Source organism: Agelaius phoeniceus, chromosome 1 (assembly GCF_051311805.1).
Source record: "Agelaius phoeniceus isolate bAgePho1 chromosome 1, bAgePho1.hap1, whole genome shotgun sequence".
In the NCBI taxonomy this organism is placed as follows: Eukaryota; Metazoa; Chordata; class Aves; order Passeriformes; family Icteridae; genus Agelaius; species Agelaius phoeniceus.
The window spans coordinates 120,018,922-120,035,974 of NC_135265.1; the positions used below are offsets into that span (position 1 = coordinate 120,018,922).

General features: G+C 37.5%; 1 protein-coding gene across 2 annotated transcripts in view; it reads left to right on the forward strand.

Moving 5' to 3' along the window:
• The window catches only part of PREX2 (phosphatidylinositol-3,4,5-trisphosphate dependent Rac exchange factor 2), a 172,796-nt gene that overhangs the window by 117,316 nt on the left and 38,427 nt on the right, over positions 1-17,053 (forward strand). For both annotated transcript variants that reach the window (XM_077186296.1, XM_054644997.2), the window contains 4 exons: positions 976-1,193; positions 3,825-3,927; positions 5,463-5,606; positions 9,595-9,709. In XM_077186296.1, coding sequence (XP_077042411.1) covers positions 976-1,193; positions 3,825-3,927; positions 5,463-5,606; positions 9,595-9,709 — 580 coding nt within the window. The remainder of the gene's footprint in view (positions 1-975; positions 1,194-3,824; positions 3,928-5,462; positions 5,607-9,594; positions 9,710-17,053) is intronic.

A 17,053-nucleotide genomic window follows, 5' to 3' on the forward strand; every position in this document is an offset into this window, starting at 1 on the left:
TAGTAGCAAAGACAAATATTTTAGGCTTCAGAAAAGACCCTCTGTATCATCTGATCTGCTTCTCTTGCTCTGAGAAAGATTAAGTCTACCTGTACCATTGTGATTGATGTTTGCCTAACAGCTTATAATGATAATATTACTTGAAGACCTTCAGAAAAGAGGACGAGAAAGAAGTGCTGAATATTTATCATCACAGTTTTGTTCTTTATTGGGAATATGTTTCCCTTTCTAATTCTTTTGACCTTTAGCTAATCTAATACCTATGCCCTTCAGAATAAATTGGTGGGTTAGCTATTCCCTAATTTAAATCACCTGCTAATGTTCCATAGCTATCTACCTACAGACCTTTTCTGGACTTTCTTGGCACCATGAATCTCTGCTGTTTCCTGGATATGTGATGCTGCTCTGTACTTATTTTATAGATTCACATTCATAGAAATTTTATTTGGATAGATTGTGTTCTGGTAACAATGCTGTGCTTTCCAGCAGACAGCCTTCATCTGCCCTCCCCAGCTGGTAGCTGTGGAATAGGCCAGATGATGCAGTCATGTTAAGAGCTTCTGAATGTCGTTGCTTTCTGGTGGAAAGTAAATGTTTGTGGGCCCAGCTTGCTCTCACATTGCAGCAAAGAGATCTGACTTGCCTCCATTGACCTGTGGCATTAATAGTACATAGACTTTATGGCATGTACATTAAAATCTGGGAGAGAAATGTACATAGTTGATAAAGAAATACTTGAAATTCCAGATTTTAAATACACTCATATACAATTTTAGAATTAGGACATAATGTTTTAATGAGGAAAATGGCAAATTGGGTCATGGAGTACTATTAACTAGAGATAACATTAGGCTGTAAACTTGTAAATTGCTTGATATAAAAATGATGTGGTTATAGAGAAGGAATTCCAGTCTAGTTTCTATGCTGTTAACTAATCTCTTGTTTAATTTTGCTTTTGGCTTTTGCACCTTGCAGATAGCGAGATACAGCTGAGGCGGGACATGGTCTTCTGTCAGAGCCTGGTGGCCACAGTCTGTGCCTTTTCAGAGCAGCTGATGGTGGCCTTAAATCAGATGTTTGACAACAACAAAGAGTATGAAATGGAGACCCTGGAGGCCAGCAGAAGGTGGTTGGAACAGATTGCCAGTGCAGGTCTTCTCCTTCATTTCCAGTCCCTGCTCTCTCCAAACCTGGTAAGACTCCTCATGTCTCATGCTTGGTCAGAGCCTCTTTTCGTTCCCTGAACCAGGGACATGGTTAAATAGTCTCAGATGTAAATCTGATTTTCTGTGTCCTTTTTGCTAATCTTGGTACTTAGCTGCTATTTGGAAAAGTTACAATTCCAATACTTACAGATTTGGGATCTGATACAGATAGTTACAGCTCGGCTATGATATGGGAAATAAGTTTTCCACAAAGACAGTGTTCTGTTTGCTTTGAGTTAGCAGATAGTGAGTTTACCCTTGACTCTCCACTGCTGTTGTAGCTGTTCCCTAGGATTGAATGTAGTATTAGGTGATTAGCAGAACTTCATTTTGCAACTAGCAACAATACAAGATAAATAAAATACCTGGTTTATGTAATTTTATCACCCTTTTCCCTAAAAAAACTATAGGTGTATGGTAGTTGAAGGAGTCAACGTGCTGGTCTGTTTTGCTCCTGTCATATGGAAAATCCTTGTAGCCTGTCAGAGTAATTGGAAATCGACTGTTTCTTCACAAGGCTTGGCAAAGAGCCATGGCTTAAGAAACAATTAAAAATGGGACATGGCTTTGTAGTCCCTTAATCCTCACTTATCCAAAGTGTTTCTTTAGCTATTTAAGATGCTTCTCACTCTAGACTGGTTCCTGCTAACCAGAGGAACTGTGAAACAGTCTGCATAGCCTTTTCCATGACAGTCTTGTCTACCTCTGGAGTTGCTCCTTAAAAATAAAACTCTGTGTAAATAACAGATGATGTTCTTAGTATCAAACATGTTCTTTCCTCTCCTTGTCTGTCTTGGCACCAAATTGCTGACAAATTGACATAAGAAACCTTAGAAGCAGAAAAAACCAATACAGATAAAGGTATTTCTAAATCACAGTCATAAAGTCTCAGTCTATGCTATTGTTGGAGAGCCAGTGTGATCAACTACCTCACAGGCCAGCTGTGGTACGTGGTTTGCATGGGTGTGTGCAGATACAATCAGGGCCTCAGAGAAACAGGGGAACTTTTTATCCACATGAGGAGCATGTGAAGAAGGCACGTTCTGGGAAGCTTGGAGTCATGTCTTGAGTCCTGGATGCTTTTTGACAACGTGTAGTAGCAACAGGTGGTACAATACTTAGAGCTCAAGACTAAATTCCATTGGTGTCTGTCTAATGTTTTCCTTGTGCTTTGTTATGTTACCACAAAGAAATTGTTGTCTTTACAGCTCTGAATAATGATTTTTTTTTTTTCACTGCAGATTGCAGTGATTTCCTTTGTAGTGAAAATGTGTGCTACTCAACTGTTTTCACATAACCAGATACCTGCAATATGCATTGTCCAATTGAAAATTAAGTTCAGTCTTTTCTGCCTAACAGTTCTTAACCAAGGGAACTGTATTTAAAGGCAGTTTTTTACATACCTTCTCAGCACTGTTTGGCTTACAAATGATCTGTGTTATTTTAAACAAGGGTATTTGAAGGAAATTACACTCATTATGGCCAGAGCTCAGCAAAGAATGAGCAGTTGTGCAAGAGTTTCCCACGCTGCTCTATGGTATTCAGACTATTCTGCTGACGAAATCACTCTGTCCATAGACTTCATAAATTGAACCAGAAGACAGATATTTCTAGCAGATTTGCTTTTTCATAAGTACAAGGGGGAATGCTATTTCACTATATAGATCGGGGAAAATAATGGGTTTTTTTTCTTCTGTTCTATCATTCTGTAAACTATAATTTATTGTCAATTTATGGATAGCTATTATTCATGCCATCCTACTGTTTCTGTTTTTAGAGGGGGAAAAACACATGATTCTGATTTTCTTTTGGCTCTTGCTAATCTAAAGAGCCAGGGGAGGGCTGTGTAAGGAATAGAATTGCTTTAAGTGATTATTGATTTAAGCTATAATTGGTCTGCATAGTTAACTCAAGATAAACATAATTGTAGATTACTATTTTCCTTTTTAAAGGTTCAGTTAAATGTCTTGAGAAATCCTGGATCTCTTTAACTATCTCTTTAGCTCAGGGGTGCACAGAGTGAACTATAGGTGCAAATCAGAATATTGGCACATCTATGTACTTGATTTGTGCCTAGAGTTTTGCAGGTGAAGAGCAAGTCATCCTGAGCTGTAAATTCTCTCAGCTTCTGGTTCAATTATTGGTGCTTAGAGTGGACACAATAAACTCTTATATGTTGTTCAGGAGTGAAATCCTAAAACTATGGAAATTTTAGAAGAAAATTGCTAAAAACATTACAGTTTTCACATTTCCCTTCTATTGCTTTACAAGATAGATGTGGTGGCAAGACAAGGTGCTAAACTCTGGTGTCTTACAGAATAATGACAGAATGACTTGATTAAAAAAACATGAGAAATAATGGTAGCTATAAATTACCTATTAATTTACTGTATGGTGTGATAAAATTAATTTTAATAATCCTGAACTACTAATAAAAGGGAAAATGTGAATAGAAATGAAGAGATTTACCTCATCTAGGAGTTAAATAGGTTATATGCTGCAGCAGTGAATGTTATGCAACACTCTAGTTAATTTTATGTTCTGCTCTCTTATATTATTTCTGGTAGGGAAAACATCTGGCTGAGATGACCTTTCCAATTTTTATTTTGCCTTTTTTAGGCTGATGAACAGGCTATGCTAGAAGATACATTGGTTGCATTGTTTGACTTGGAAAAAGTTACGTTTTACTTCAGACAATCAGAGCCAGAACCACTAGTTGCAAGTGAGTAATTAATATCTGGGTTTTACTGGTTTTGTAACATTTTTTGTTCCTAGAACATCACCTCCCACGGGGAATCTTATACAACTTGGAATTATGGAGAATAAGTATATGTATAGCTCTCCTGATACTCCTAAATGTGCTGAAATACTGCTATCATGGGTGACACTGCAGAATCATTATCTGGCAATGTCAGTAACCCTGGGGGCAAAATTGTTTGCTTAGCTGAATTTTGGGAGTATGAACATTGGGAGTGTGTGACTGCATCAGGAAAGTCCCTGGAAGACCCAGCTGTTGTTGAAGAAGCGTGTAAAAATAGCTTGAAGGTCTTGGTAGGGAAACACAGCTGATATGAGATGAAGGAGTATAAACCACGTTTCATTTTGTTGTGTGAAAAATAAATTACTCTTTGAAGAGTTCCTTGAGAGGACAGGACAGGCACAATTAGGATCACTTTAAATTGGGCAAGAAGCTTTCTCTGAGACTGCTGCTGCAGATGATCAGGGTCCTGAACCCTGCCTAACTCAGCAGGAAAGGACTGTCTTTGCAGTCTGCTGTTCATACACTTTGCTCATTTTCAGCCATTCCTTTATTAATATATGTTCAGCCAGTAGATATTGTCCTGCAGTGAACTTTGTTTAGTGAGCAAAAAGGCCTCATTTTTTCCCTGTCTCATAAGTCCCCTGGGAAGGGAGTAAAGCATGTCTGCTTCACATCAAGCCCTTCTGAAACAATTCCTTTGCTGGATTAAGACCACACTGGAGAGAACTTCTGCAATAACCAAAACCAGAGGACACAAAGCTGCTCCACAAAGCTGCCTCTGCTTGGGAGATTTCAGTAGCTCAGGGCTGATAGTCAGGTAGGATTTAGCCTGTGTAAGGCCATAGTTATTTTGGTTTGATTCAAGTATGGCCCCTGCTCAGAGAGTTTTCAAAAGAAGCCCTGCTAAATCCAGTAACAACATGGAAATGCAGTTCCAGGAGGGCCTCCTAATGTGGAGTTAATGCTGTACCTATGTCATGAACTGTTCATATTGCAGGGTCTTTTAACTGAGGTGTCTGTGCTAATAAACAGGAACACCATGTGTTCAAGGATTGTAATGAGTTCTGTATTTTCTTTTGGTTTAAATGCTGCCACCACAGTCACTCTGACGATGTTTACACTAGTCGAGAACTGGCAAATTTTTTTTCAGTCATGATTCTGCATAATCTACAAGAGAAAAGAAGTATTTTCTTATTATCATAAATAGTGAAAATGTTCTTTTGTAATCCTTGAAATCTTTACCATTTAGGTGCAATGTGATTTATGCTCACAGTAAAAAAATCTATGTAATAATAATATTAATACAAGTCACTATGTTTGTTGTTACCATTTTCAACTTGGAGACTCATCTGTGGAAACAATGTATAATGAAAAATACTGAATGTTGTGTCTGCTGTGATTTTTTTATCTAACTGTGTGAGTTTTGTATGCAGCAGTTTCTGGAAAAGAATGTGTCATTGCTTACAATCGAATTGTAACACTGGCTGTATTTTTAGATGTACCAATCACATACCAAGCAGAAGGAAGCCGGCAAACACTGAAGGTTTACTTCTACCTTGATGGTTACCACTTTGAGCAGCTTCCACAAAGGCTGAAGAATGGAGGAGGATTTAAAATCCACCCAGTGCTTTTTTCACAAGGTAACTTGAGGTTAAATTCACCCTGCCCTGCTTTTTTCACATAATATCTACCTCTGTTTAAACTTCCACTTATTTACTCTGATTTGAATCCTCTGTAGACATAAGGGTACAATGCTTATATTTAGATGTTGTTTAATGTGGGCATTTTTTGAGGACTTTGAATTAAAATGTAAATTGAAGAAATTCGGATGTCTGTAATAGAAATTTATAACTATGCCTCTATTTTTGAGTTTATGCCAGTGACATGATTTCAACCACAAAGAGTGAATCTTCATTTATCAATATTGTTTTGTTCTTTTTAGCCATTAATGGACAATAGTCAGACCATGAAACTTGCCCTTAAAAGTGTTTTGCTTTCAAATGCTATCGTAATTTTTTCCCATTACTTCATATTTGAGGACTAAATTGTTATCCCCCTGAGAATTCTGTCTCCTGAAAATGTTGTGAAGAGTTAAATAGCATTTTCAGGCTTGTGTAGTTATTGCTCTGCAAACATTACAAAGTGAGGAATGGTGGTGCTGATGCTCAGGCTGTTCATAAATTGCAGGCAGCCTGCATTAGCTGCAGTGTCATTACAGTCATCAGGAGTGTGAAGTTTGCTCCACTGAAATGGTGAATGTGAGCTGCTGATTGCCCTGAGCCACCTTTGATTTCACAGGGAGCTGAAAATACTCCACACCTTGTGAAAGGCTTCCAGGGTCTCTGTGGAATAGGCAGAAGTCAGGCATACAAATGAAGTTTTAGAGGGAAGCTTGGTCTCTGATAGACAAGGAGGATGTAAAAGAAAATAGTGCACCGAAACACAAATAAATAGATGAACTTGTAATAAAGTTAGAACACACAATTTTTAAAAAAATAAGATCTCTGGAGTTAGATTTTTAAACAAACTAATGAAGACTTCAGTGGTTTTCTTTTGAATAGATTGATTTCAGTCATAGGGAGAAACGAGTACACTGAGCAGGAGGCAAGTTTCAGAAGAGCAGACAAAAAAGCACTTGAGAGAGAACAGAAAATACCTTGGTTCAGCTGAATTCCTGGAAATGCTGGGTTTTTTTAGATTGGGGAGGGGATTTGGTGTGCTATGGGATTTATTAAGCAAAATTTTTTCCACTTCTGTTTCCAATAGCCAAAAAAAATTTGATTCTTAGGATAAGCATATCTGTAGTCAGATAAAGGATAAGGATCCATTCAAGTGTTTACAACTGCTTAATATTTTTCAGTAGAATGGAAAGTTTCTTCTTTCTTTATCATATCAAATGTCTTTAATTTTCAATGTGCATCCTCTAAAATAGTCCAACAGACTCCAAGAATAAGAAGTCCTGGATAAGTCTTTAAATCCTAGTGTAAAAATCATTGTTTTGCAGGTTTTTTAACCTCATTAATGAGCAGATTGGGATTCTACTTTTCACTTTTTTCCTATGAGGTTTGGCTGACCTGCCATCAAACTAACTCAGTAGATTCCCATCTGTAACTGAAATTTATTAGCTACTAATGTAGAAATCTTATTTAAGTTTCTTTGTAAAGTGAATTTTTGCTCCTCCAAGCTAAACATAGGTAAGTTATTTCCTACCTAAAATACAATGGCCGATGTTATTTTCAAATGGAGCATTTAGAAAATCATGATTTTGGGATACTTTGGCAAAGGCACAGGTCAGTGCACATCAGACTGTTTATCTCTGTGTTTCTCTATTCGGAGTGCCGTAACTCCATGCCTAAAACATTTAACATGATTTGCAGTATACTATTTTTGTTGTTTACCCAGGCTGTATTATCTATCTCTCCATTTGTAAAAAACAGTTTTGTTCAACCGTATACCCAAATGTGTACACATTCAAAAGGATCCTGGCTTGCAGAACTGGGGCTGTTGAGATACTGCTATTGGCATTTAGATTTCTCTATTTCCTTCATTAGACTTAAGATCCTGACAACAAATCTAAAGACACTATTTAAAATGAAACTTCTGTTCATTTAAAATTGTTACATAGTGTCTTAATTATATATAGCTTTAATGTTTTTTTAGTTCTTCATAGAGTGTTAGAATAATTCAGATGAGGAGGGACCTCAGGAGACCTCTGTTCCAACCTCCCACTCGTAAGAGCAACAGCTGCAGCATGAAACCAGGTGGCTTGGGTGTCTAACAAGTAGGATCTTGCAAGCACTCAGGAACAGAAACTGTAAAACTTCTTGGACAGCCTGTTACTCTACTTGACTGCCCTAGTGGTGAAAAAGTTTTTTCTTTCTATTGAGTTGAAATGTCTCTTGTTTCAATTTGTGTGGATTGTTGGCTTGTACCATTGTGAAGAGCCTGGCTCTTTGTGTGGCCCTGCACTTGGTGCAATCCACTGCTTGTCCAAGTTTGGCATCAGCTGCAAACTTGTCTTACCTCTTCCATGTCAGTGATAAAGACACTGAACAGCAGAGATACCTGTGATGCCCTGCTCAGGCTGCACAGTAGTGGGCCCCTGGGCAGACCAGGTCCCATTAACCACTGATTCCACCTGTTCTTCCTGGTTGCTTTCCCAATTCTGTGCCTTCACACCATAATATCCTATCCTGGATTGAAGACTGCCATAGAAAACGTTTCTGTAAGGAAAGCATCCTTACAAAAGAACTTTCTAATGTACTGGGTAAAAAAACTGTTGAATCCTCCAGAGAGGGCAGGGACAAAGCAGACAGCATGGGAGTCCCTGCTGCACCTGTGAGCGTGGCCCCACAGAGGCAGAACTCTGAGAGCTCTGTGCTCCTGCCAGTCCTCACAGATGACTGAGTTTCCCGGTTGGATAATCTAATTGAATAAAACCAACTTCATGCCAGTAAAATAAGCAGTAGGGATTATCAATTCTGTTTGTGTTAACATGCTGTTATAAATTGAGTTCAGTGGATATTTTTGTTTGAGCTTTCTGGTGTGACTTAGAACCAAAGAAGATTCAAGTCTGACTGTTGAAACTTAATATTTTTTGCACAGAAGGAGAATTACAAACTGTGAAAGCACAGAAGGGGAGTGCAATTTGCATGTTCTTTCACAATGAATGAATTATTTATTAACTGGTCATATTAAGCAATACAAGCAGAATTAATATTCTGTGTGCGGCTGAAGCTGTAAGGCAGCAGCATGTTTCCATGAAAACTCTGCTTATGGCTTGCATTTTCTGATGGGGTGATGAGTTCTTAGAATGTGTTTGGATTTCTAAAGTGGCAGTGTTCCTAATTGTGAAGCCTTTAACGCTTCTCCACAAAAAAGTCATATTTCACCAAGATTTGAGGTCTATGTTTTAATGTGGTTGACCTCTTAATATGAAGATCTTAATATTTTCAGTCCTATTTTTCATGAGAATCCTCTCATTGAAGTTTCTGTTTAGTTCCTGAGTTCTTGTAGCAGTATTCATCCTTGGTTTGGTGGACACAGACAAGTATTTGACTTCACCTACCTTGAAAAGGAACTTCTAGGTAATTTTCAGAGATCCAGCAAAATTTGCTTTACTTGATCTGGAAGAAATTTTTCACATTATCAGTGACTATAACTGGAGGAACCTCTAGGTAATGAGTCCCACATCTCTGAGGTGCTCCACATCTCCCAAAATCAGGCTTCATGAGAAGTTATTAGGTCTCTCTGTGAAAGTTACATTGATCCTTCATTTCCATTACCCCAGCTCATTCTACTGTTTTCTTCCAGGATGTATCAGAATTAAACCTCACATTTGCATTCAAAAGGCAGGAGTACTTTAATTAGAGCAAAGGAACTCAAATTAGTGCTCTCTCTCCTATTTTCCACAGGGCAAGAAATATAATTTTTCTTGTAAATGAAATTTTTAAGAGAGATCTCTATGAATTTGATGACATATGGAAACAGCTCAGTGATTCACAGTAGGGTCACAGCCTCAGGGTTAAAAAGTAATTCACTTGTGTGTGAACAAGACTACAAAGAAGGCAATTATTAAATATTTAATACTGATCTCTCTCTTTTCCACTCTCCTTTCTCTTTTCACAGCATTGGAGAGCATGGAAGGATACTATTACAGGGACAGTGTCTCAGTGGAAGAATTTCAAGCTCAGATTAATGCTGCCTCACTGGAAAAAGTCAAGCAGTATAACCAGAAGCTACGGTGGGTAATAAACCAGCATTCCTGCAATTAGCTTACAGAGTTCTGTTTTTCAACTCAGTTTCTGTGACACAGCTTTAAACTGAAATCTGTTGTATGGTGATTGGCTTTAGGTTCATGATTGAGTAAGATCCAAGATTCATGATTCTGACTTTTTTGATTTCTGCACTGTTCAGTTACTTTTACAACAATTTTTTTTATCCTGAAAGTTTTAGCTGTAATTGCCTCCAGGTTGTTGCAATAATGCATATAGAAAAGGAAAGGTCTACTTGATCACAAGTGGAGTATCAGAATTGCTATACATTATGATCTGATTTTATGGACTGTATTTACCTAATTTCTACAGAATAGGACTTGAAAAATAATGTTCTTTTCCTGCTCTTTCTCCCCCCACCCCAACATAGTAATGGGAATACAGACCTATCTGGATGCCTGCATCAGCAATGGCTATGGATTACAGAGTGCATACTTGCCAGTGTTTGTAGAAATTATGCAGCTTTTGTATTTTGGTACATATTTCATTAAGGAGTTTCATTAAGACAGAATTTCTATTACACAAAATAATCTGTTACTTATGAAGTAAAGTAAGGAAAATGGCTATATAGATGACTCTTGTGTCTCCCTGTGTCTGTGCAAAACACCTGTTTGAGTATTCTTACTTGCCACATGAGTTGAAGAGTGCCAAGGACTGTGGTAAAACCATATCTATTCACTTCTAAAATTCTTGAATTGGATGGAAATGTCATTTCACCAGGACGATTAGGCAGTTTATAAAGGCAGCAGAGAACAGGAGTTAAAAAAAGCTCAAGGACAATGGAGAAGGGTGAAGAAGATAAATGAGGATCTCTTTGCAATTCCTTTACCTGTTGGTTCTCTCTGGAAGGTTTTCTTCATGGATCTTGCTAAATCATTTATCTTATTTGTTATTAAAGCAGTGGGATTTCTAGATTCTGTTTTAAACTAAGTACTGCTATAGCAAAAGTGATTTTAAAGCCAATTACATTCAGTAAGTATGGGATATTTCATTTTTCTGTGTGACATCTCTGTCTGCATTTGTACGTCAATGATAAATGTATTCCTTTAGTCTGTTTTCCATCTTCTTGTATTCACACTTCCTATTTGGGAAAAAAGTGCCTCCTGAATGTTTATGTGACAAGGTTTATGTTATAAATCAGTTTTCAGAGAACTTTGGTCATGCCAGTATTTGGCCTAGATGAAATCAGCTAGTTTTGGAAAGAGAGTCTATCAGTTAGACAAGACAAGACGTTTTGTGTTGGTTTTTTTTTCTATGAATAGGACCAATTTAACCTCCCATGAAAATCCTTAAAATAAATTCTTCCTGACTCTATGCCCTAATGTTCCTTGACCTTGCTTACCTCATGAGTTAGGTCCTCCATTCATGCTGTGGCTATAATGAGGTACATTCCTCTTTACAGTGCTGTGATTCACAGCTCTGATGAGTTGCTAAGCTTCAAGACCTAGTTTTATAAGAAGTTACTATGAAAAACTTATCATTAACAAAAATTACCATGGGTATCTCTGCCCAGGCAGAAGAACAGGAAAATAATTTTTGTTTTTTTCAGTTCTCTAATGTCTGACTAGAACATTCAGTAATTGATTTGTTTGCTTTCTGGTGAACTCTGCCCATTTCTTAAGTGCAGCACAAACAGCTTCAGGAAATAACTGACAAAATGTGAAGAGGAAAAACAGAAAAGCAGATGCTTCATTCTTGTTCTGCTATTTGCTAGCCTGTGTAGGTGTTTGGCCAGGAGAATCTAATGAAGTAACTACAGCGGCAAAAGATATTAACATTTGGGTAATTGCTCTAAAGAAAAAATAAAAAAAGGAAATTAAATATTCCCTGGAAACATACTCAAGTGCAATAATACTTCATGTGGAAGAAATCCTCCATGCAGCACCTCTTAATCAATAGTAAAATAAGGCATCTAAGATAGAACCCATAAGCTGTTCTTTCTCCATAGAAAAGGAATGTGCTGCTTGCTTGTTTGATGACCAGCTGATGACCATTTTATAATCTCTCCATCACTACAGCAGCCAAAAACAAGTGGGAGCAATGGCAATGGAAAAAGTGTGGGAGAAGAAAAAGTGTGGGACTAGTGGGAAAGAAAGCAATGTTTGGCAGTGACACTGCAGCCCAGGCATCCATTGATGAGAACTCAGGAAACAATTTCAATTTCTCTTATTCCCGAGTTAATAATGCTCCAATAATATTGTGAAATAAGAGACCCCTTGGTTGTGTGTGGTCCCAGCTGCAAACAGAGATGGTGGCCTAGCTTGGTACCCAAGCAGGAGAGTAAATTAAAAAATGAGTAGTGTCTTTGCTCAGCTACCTCTTAATTTCTTGCAGTAAAGTCTTGTTAAAGTTTCAGTTCGTAAAATATTTTTGGGTGATGGATCTCATACAGATATGTGCTTCAAAAGGATTAAAATACAGATTATTTATTTGAATGAATGAAAAAATGTATTAGGGAATTTTTAGTGGATTTTGGGAAGGATAGCCATTAAGTCAAAAAGCTGAACCTTTGCTTTTATTGCAGAGGTCATTCATAACTCTGGAACTCTGACCAGCTTTTCTACAATATCAGAACTGATGCAATAAATCCAGGTGCAAACTTGTCCTCCTTGACACTGATTTGAGCATCATTGAAAAAGCTTCTGTCTTTCATGGTTCTTGCTTTGGGGCTTTTTCAAATACTACCTCAGCTATGAAATAGTCATTGATAAGATCATCATTTTTATGAGAATGCATGAAAGACAGTTGAAAATTGGTTATAGAATTTCATGCCTATGTGGAATGGAGGAAATGTTTCTCCATCTTCTGGAATGGAATTAACCCTAGCTATTTGAATCTTATTAGTAAAATAAGGGAACTTTTGTTCTAAGACAAGCTCAAATTGAGCTCTCCTGCAATTCCTAAGGCAACATCCTCTATGCCAGCAGTATGTGGGAAGTGCTTTATTGAAATAAAAATGTTATTTAAAGAAAATCAACAAAACAACCAATACCTAGTTTATGAGATTTCAATCTGCTGAGAAATTTTCAGCATCTAACCCACAATTATTCTTAATCATGCTGGATTTTTTTTCAAATTGCACTTATATTTATACTTCACCAATTCTGTTTCTGTGACACTGGTAAGGAAAATAAAGTTATGTTCAAATTCTGTTTGAGAACTGAGCTGGTGCTAGTAGTTGCCAGCAATGTAACTTGAACCTGATCAAATTGTTTGCTAATCAGGAACATTCAGTACATCCAAGTGCAAGTAATTAGGTCAGCAGAGATCTTTCAAGATCTTTATTACTATATGTTTGATAGCTCAGCAGTTGTCTTCTAATTTAGCAGCAGACTGAAAAGAACCTGTGTGTCTGACCACTATGGAGGTCAGTGTTAAGTGAGACCTTTCTGTATTCTCCTTCCTCCTTCCACTTGTCCCCATCTTCCTCCTTTGGGACTGCTTGACTTTCAAACAGGCTTTTTTCATCCTGAATCAATCCTTTTGCTGGTACAGATACCAGACATTATTTTGCTTCAACAGTGCAGGACACAATGGTGTTCAAATCCATAACTACTACAAATGCTGGTAGGATTAACAAAATCTCACAAATGCAGTATATTTACTCAGACTGCTTAGTTGATTTAAATATTGTCTTGAAAGTCTTGAGCCATGTAATTGTAAAAGCATGAGGGTAAACTTAAAGCAGTAATGCTTCAAAATTACAATTTAAGCATTATTTGTTTAAAATACATTCTGTCCTTTGAATATGGTCTTCATAACTGATAGAGATCTGTTTCCTGCAGCAGGGTTCAGTATGCTAGCTCTTACTGCATTGAATAGAAATAAATCTTATGGTCTGTGCTGTGATGGTCAGATTGGTTGTGATGCAAGCCTGTTGGAAGCTGGAGCAGACCATGACAGGTTAGCTGCATGGCCATAGCTCAGACAGTCTTTGGACTGAACAGTGACCTCCAAGTAAAACATTTAGTTGGATATGAGAACAGTTTTTATCCTTAGAGAAATAGGGTTTGGGATTAGCTTCCTGCAAAAAGTAAGCCATTTTTGAAAATGGACTTTGTGTCAGAATGAAAACTTCTGTAATGTTTGTCCAAGTTATCATAGGTTTGGACTTGCTGGCCCAGGATGAGAATTTGAGTGTGCAGTAGGAAAAAAAAAATCTTGCTTTTTCAGTCTTCCTATCTCTGTATTTGACATTTTATCAGATTAATCTTTTTTTTTTTTCCTTGCTGCTGGTGATGGTTTTTTTTAGGTTTTTTGTAGTGTGACTTCTCATTCTGGGTAAAAGGTGTCCCTCCTATGACATTCTATTAAAATGCAGTTTTCTACAGGTGCTTCTGGTTAGCTGCTTAATCAGAAAAGTCCAAGCACATCTATGCCATAGGAGGCTTTTTCCTGGATACGTCTGTGCACGTAGGGGGTGCATCACAAAGGCAGAGAGGATGTTCAGGGCACAGGGCATTCAGCAGGGTGCAGGGCTGTGGCTGTACCAAGCCTACTTCCAGCTTCTGTGTCTCTGCAGTGTGCTTTGCTTTCATTGCTGACTGCAAGGGCAAACTGTGGTGGTCTATAGGTGCTGAAAACTGCACATCCATAGACGTGCTTGGATTCCAAAACTGTTTATGCGTATCGTCTTTAGCTAATAAGAAATTAGAGAAATTAATGGTTTTTAGATAGATGAACAATTTTAATGCTTCTTCAGAAATGTATGCTCACATTTAGATATCTAAACCCCTTCAAAATTTGTTTTCTCATGTTATGGTGCAAGACTGGGAATGTACAGAGGAAATGAGAAAAATAATAGATGAAGGTGAGGTCAGGAGAGTTCTGCTTTTCCATTAATTTTCTCTTATCCTCAGCATGGCACTTTCTTGTGACACCCCTGATTATATGATGACCCAGTTCTTTACTCCAAAGATAGGATCATGCTGTGGGAAAGACAGCTGAGGGCTGCTGCACATCCCCACGACTGGTGTGGGTGTTAATTACCACTGGATAGTAATTAACTCGCCTGTGCATCAATAGAGAAAGAAAGTCTGGAAAAAATGTTCCTTCCTTCCTGCCTACCATTCTGTGTGATTTGGAACTATTCTTTGAAGTCAGCTGTGTCCAAGCTTATTGGCAGCTACTTCTGTACTCTGTTGTACAGCCATAATAGAAGAAAAATTAAAGCAAGTAGTAAAGGGGGGGAAAAAAAGTGGATTTTGTTTGAGTTTTCTTGGGTTTTTGTTAGGTTTTTCTCCCTATGTTGCTGCTTTCTTGGATATCATTTTGGGAGGTAAATGCAAGTCTGTTATGCTAAGGAAGCAATTATAATCAGTGAATCTAACGACAAATGATTTAGCTAACTACCCTCATTACATTGAACATCTGATTACACTGAATGTAATATTTGTCATTTTAAAGAGTTTCGTTTACAATGTAACTTCAAACAATTTTTCTGTCTGAAGCCTCCTGTATTTATGTCATAAGTAATCCTCCACAGAGCAGTGGCAAATTTAATTGAATTCTTTATTCAGGATTGTTACAATTCAGGAGGTTTTCGTGTTGTTGAGGTTTCTTGTTTATTTTGATTTTCAGAAAGATAAGAAAAGGAAACCATTTCTGCCTCTAGAATATCTGCAAACATGGAACAAAATCTCAGGAATGTAACATCTTTTTTATTTATACATGCATGTATAAATGCACAACAGCCTCTCAAGCTGCAGGCTTCTTGGCAGGATGATGCTTTCTGTATCCTGTATAATTTAGTCAAGGCAGAAAATAGATGTGATGGCACTCATGGCTTCAGGCTGAACTAAAATTCTCTAATAGTTGCTTTGCTGTAAATGAGTTACAATGACATAAAGGATGAATCCACTTAAAGGTAGTTAATTACTGGGAAAGAAAGAACTTGTTTGTCTCTGAAACAAAATGATGAGGCCTCTAGGCAATACCTGCATTATCAAAAAGGCTAGATCATGTATCAATTCCTGTAGTAAATACATTGAAATCCACCTTAAGGCTGACAGACTCCTTGCCCTACTGTTTCCAGTGCAAAGCTTTTCCAAAGCAAATGCTCAAGTGGTCAAGAAGCTTATTTTGCTTGTCCTTGTGCTACTCTTGTCCTGTGGTGGGTCCTTCCTTCATGTCTGTTCAGCTCAGTGAGTGACATGTTAATGAGCAACTAACAGTTTCTGTCATTGCCATCAAGTTCAGAAGAGTGATGTGAGGAGACTTATGGGTGTCAGAGAGTGATTCTGTGATAATATTTTCTTTTTGTTACAGTGAGATATTTCTAAATGACATTGAAAAACTGCTTCCTGGTATTCAATACTACCTGTTTGATACACAGCTTTGTGCTCAAAACAGCAGCAGTAAAGCAGAACTGCAATACTACAAAGTTATCAAGTATTTCCTATGACTATAAATATTGGAAATCTAATGGCTCTTAGATTTTTAAGATGTGATTCCAAATGTCTAGAAATTTGTGACATAACTCCCTCTAAATGCAGAGTCTTTAATTGAAAATTAAGTATTCACTCTGAAGGATATAACAAAGAAATAATAGCTAAGTTTGTCTCCTGATGAACTTAGTAAGAAGTACTTTAGATAGAACAGAAATTAAGATTCATTGCATATAAGTGAAGCAAGACCAGAGAGAATAGAGAAATCCTGGGAAAAGTAAATGAAATTTGTCTAGCTGATCTAAAAGATATTGCCAGATGGCTTGAATTTAGCTTTGGGATTTTTTTTTTTCCTTTTTCCATGCTGTGCTCATTCTGTGAATGTAAATTAATTCTTTCTTTAGACTTTGGACAGAATAGGATCAGTATTTATTATGAATAGTGTTCTGTAATTGAAAGTGATGAGTCTTGGTAGATTCTATGTACTGACTCTTTACTCACTGAGGTGGACATCAGGTTCATCCTGATTTCCTTAATTGCTGCAAGCCCAGAGAATGTGGATCTGCAGTGATCAGGAGCCTTTTCTTTCACTCCTGGTCACTGATAGGAATCCAAGCCTGCAGTAGTCAAAACCCCTGCCACATGATGAATATTTGGCATGTCATCTCTTTAAACAGTTTATTCCATGTCTAGAATATCCAGAGCTAAAAAGGAGACATCCATTGTCTGAAAGAGAAATGTGGAAGCTCTTAGCATTATTTGGTTCAGTGTGGATTTGGCTGTTTTGACAGTGATGGGAGAAGCAGGAGGGCATCTGTTAGAGGTCTGTGGTAAAAGAACTTCCCTTTCACATCACAAATAAGATGGTTTCAAGTGCCCTTGGATGTAGGTAGAGATGCTGGAGACTAAATTCTGGAAAACAGGTGA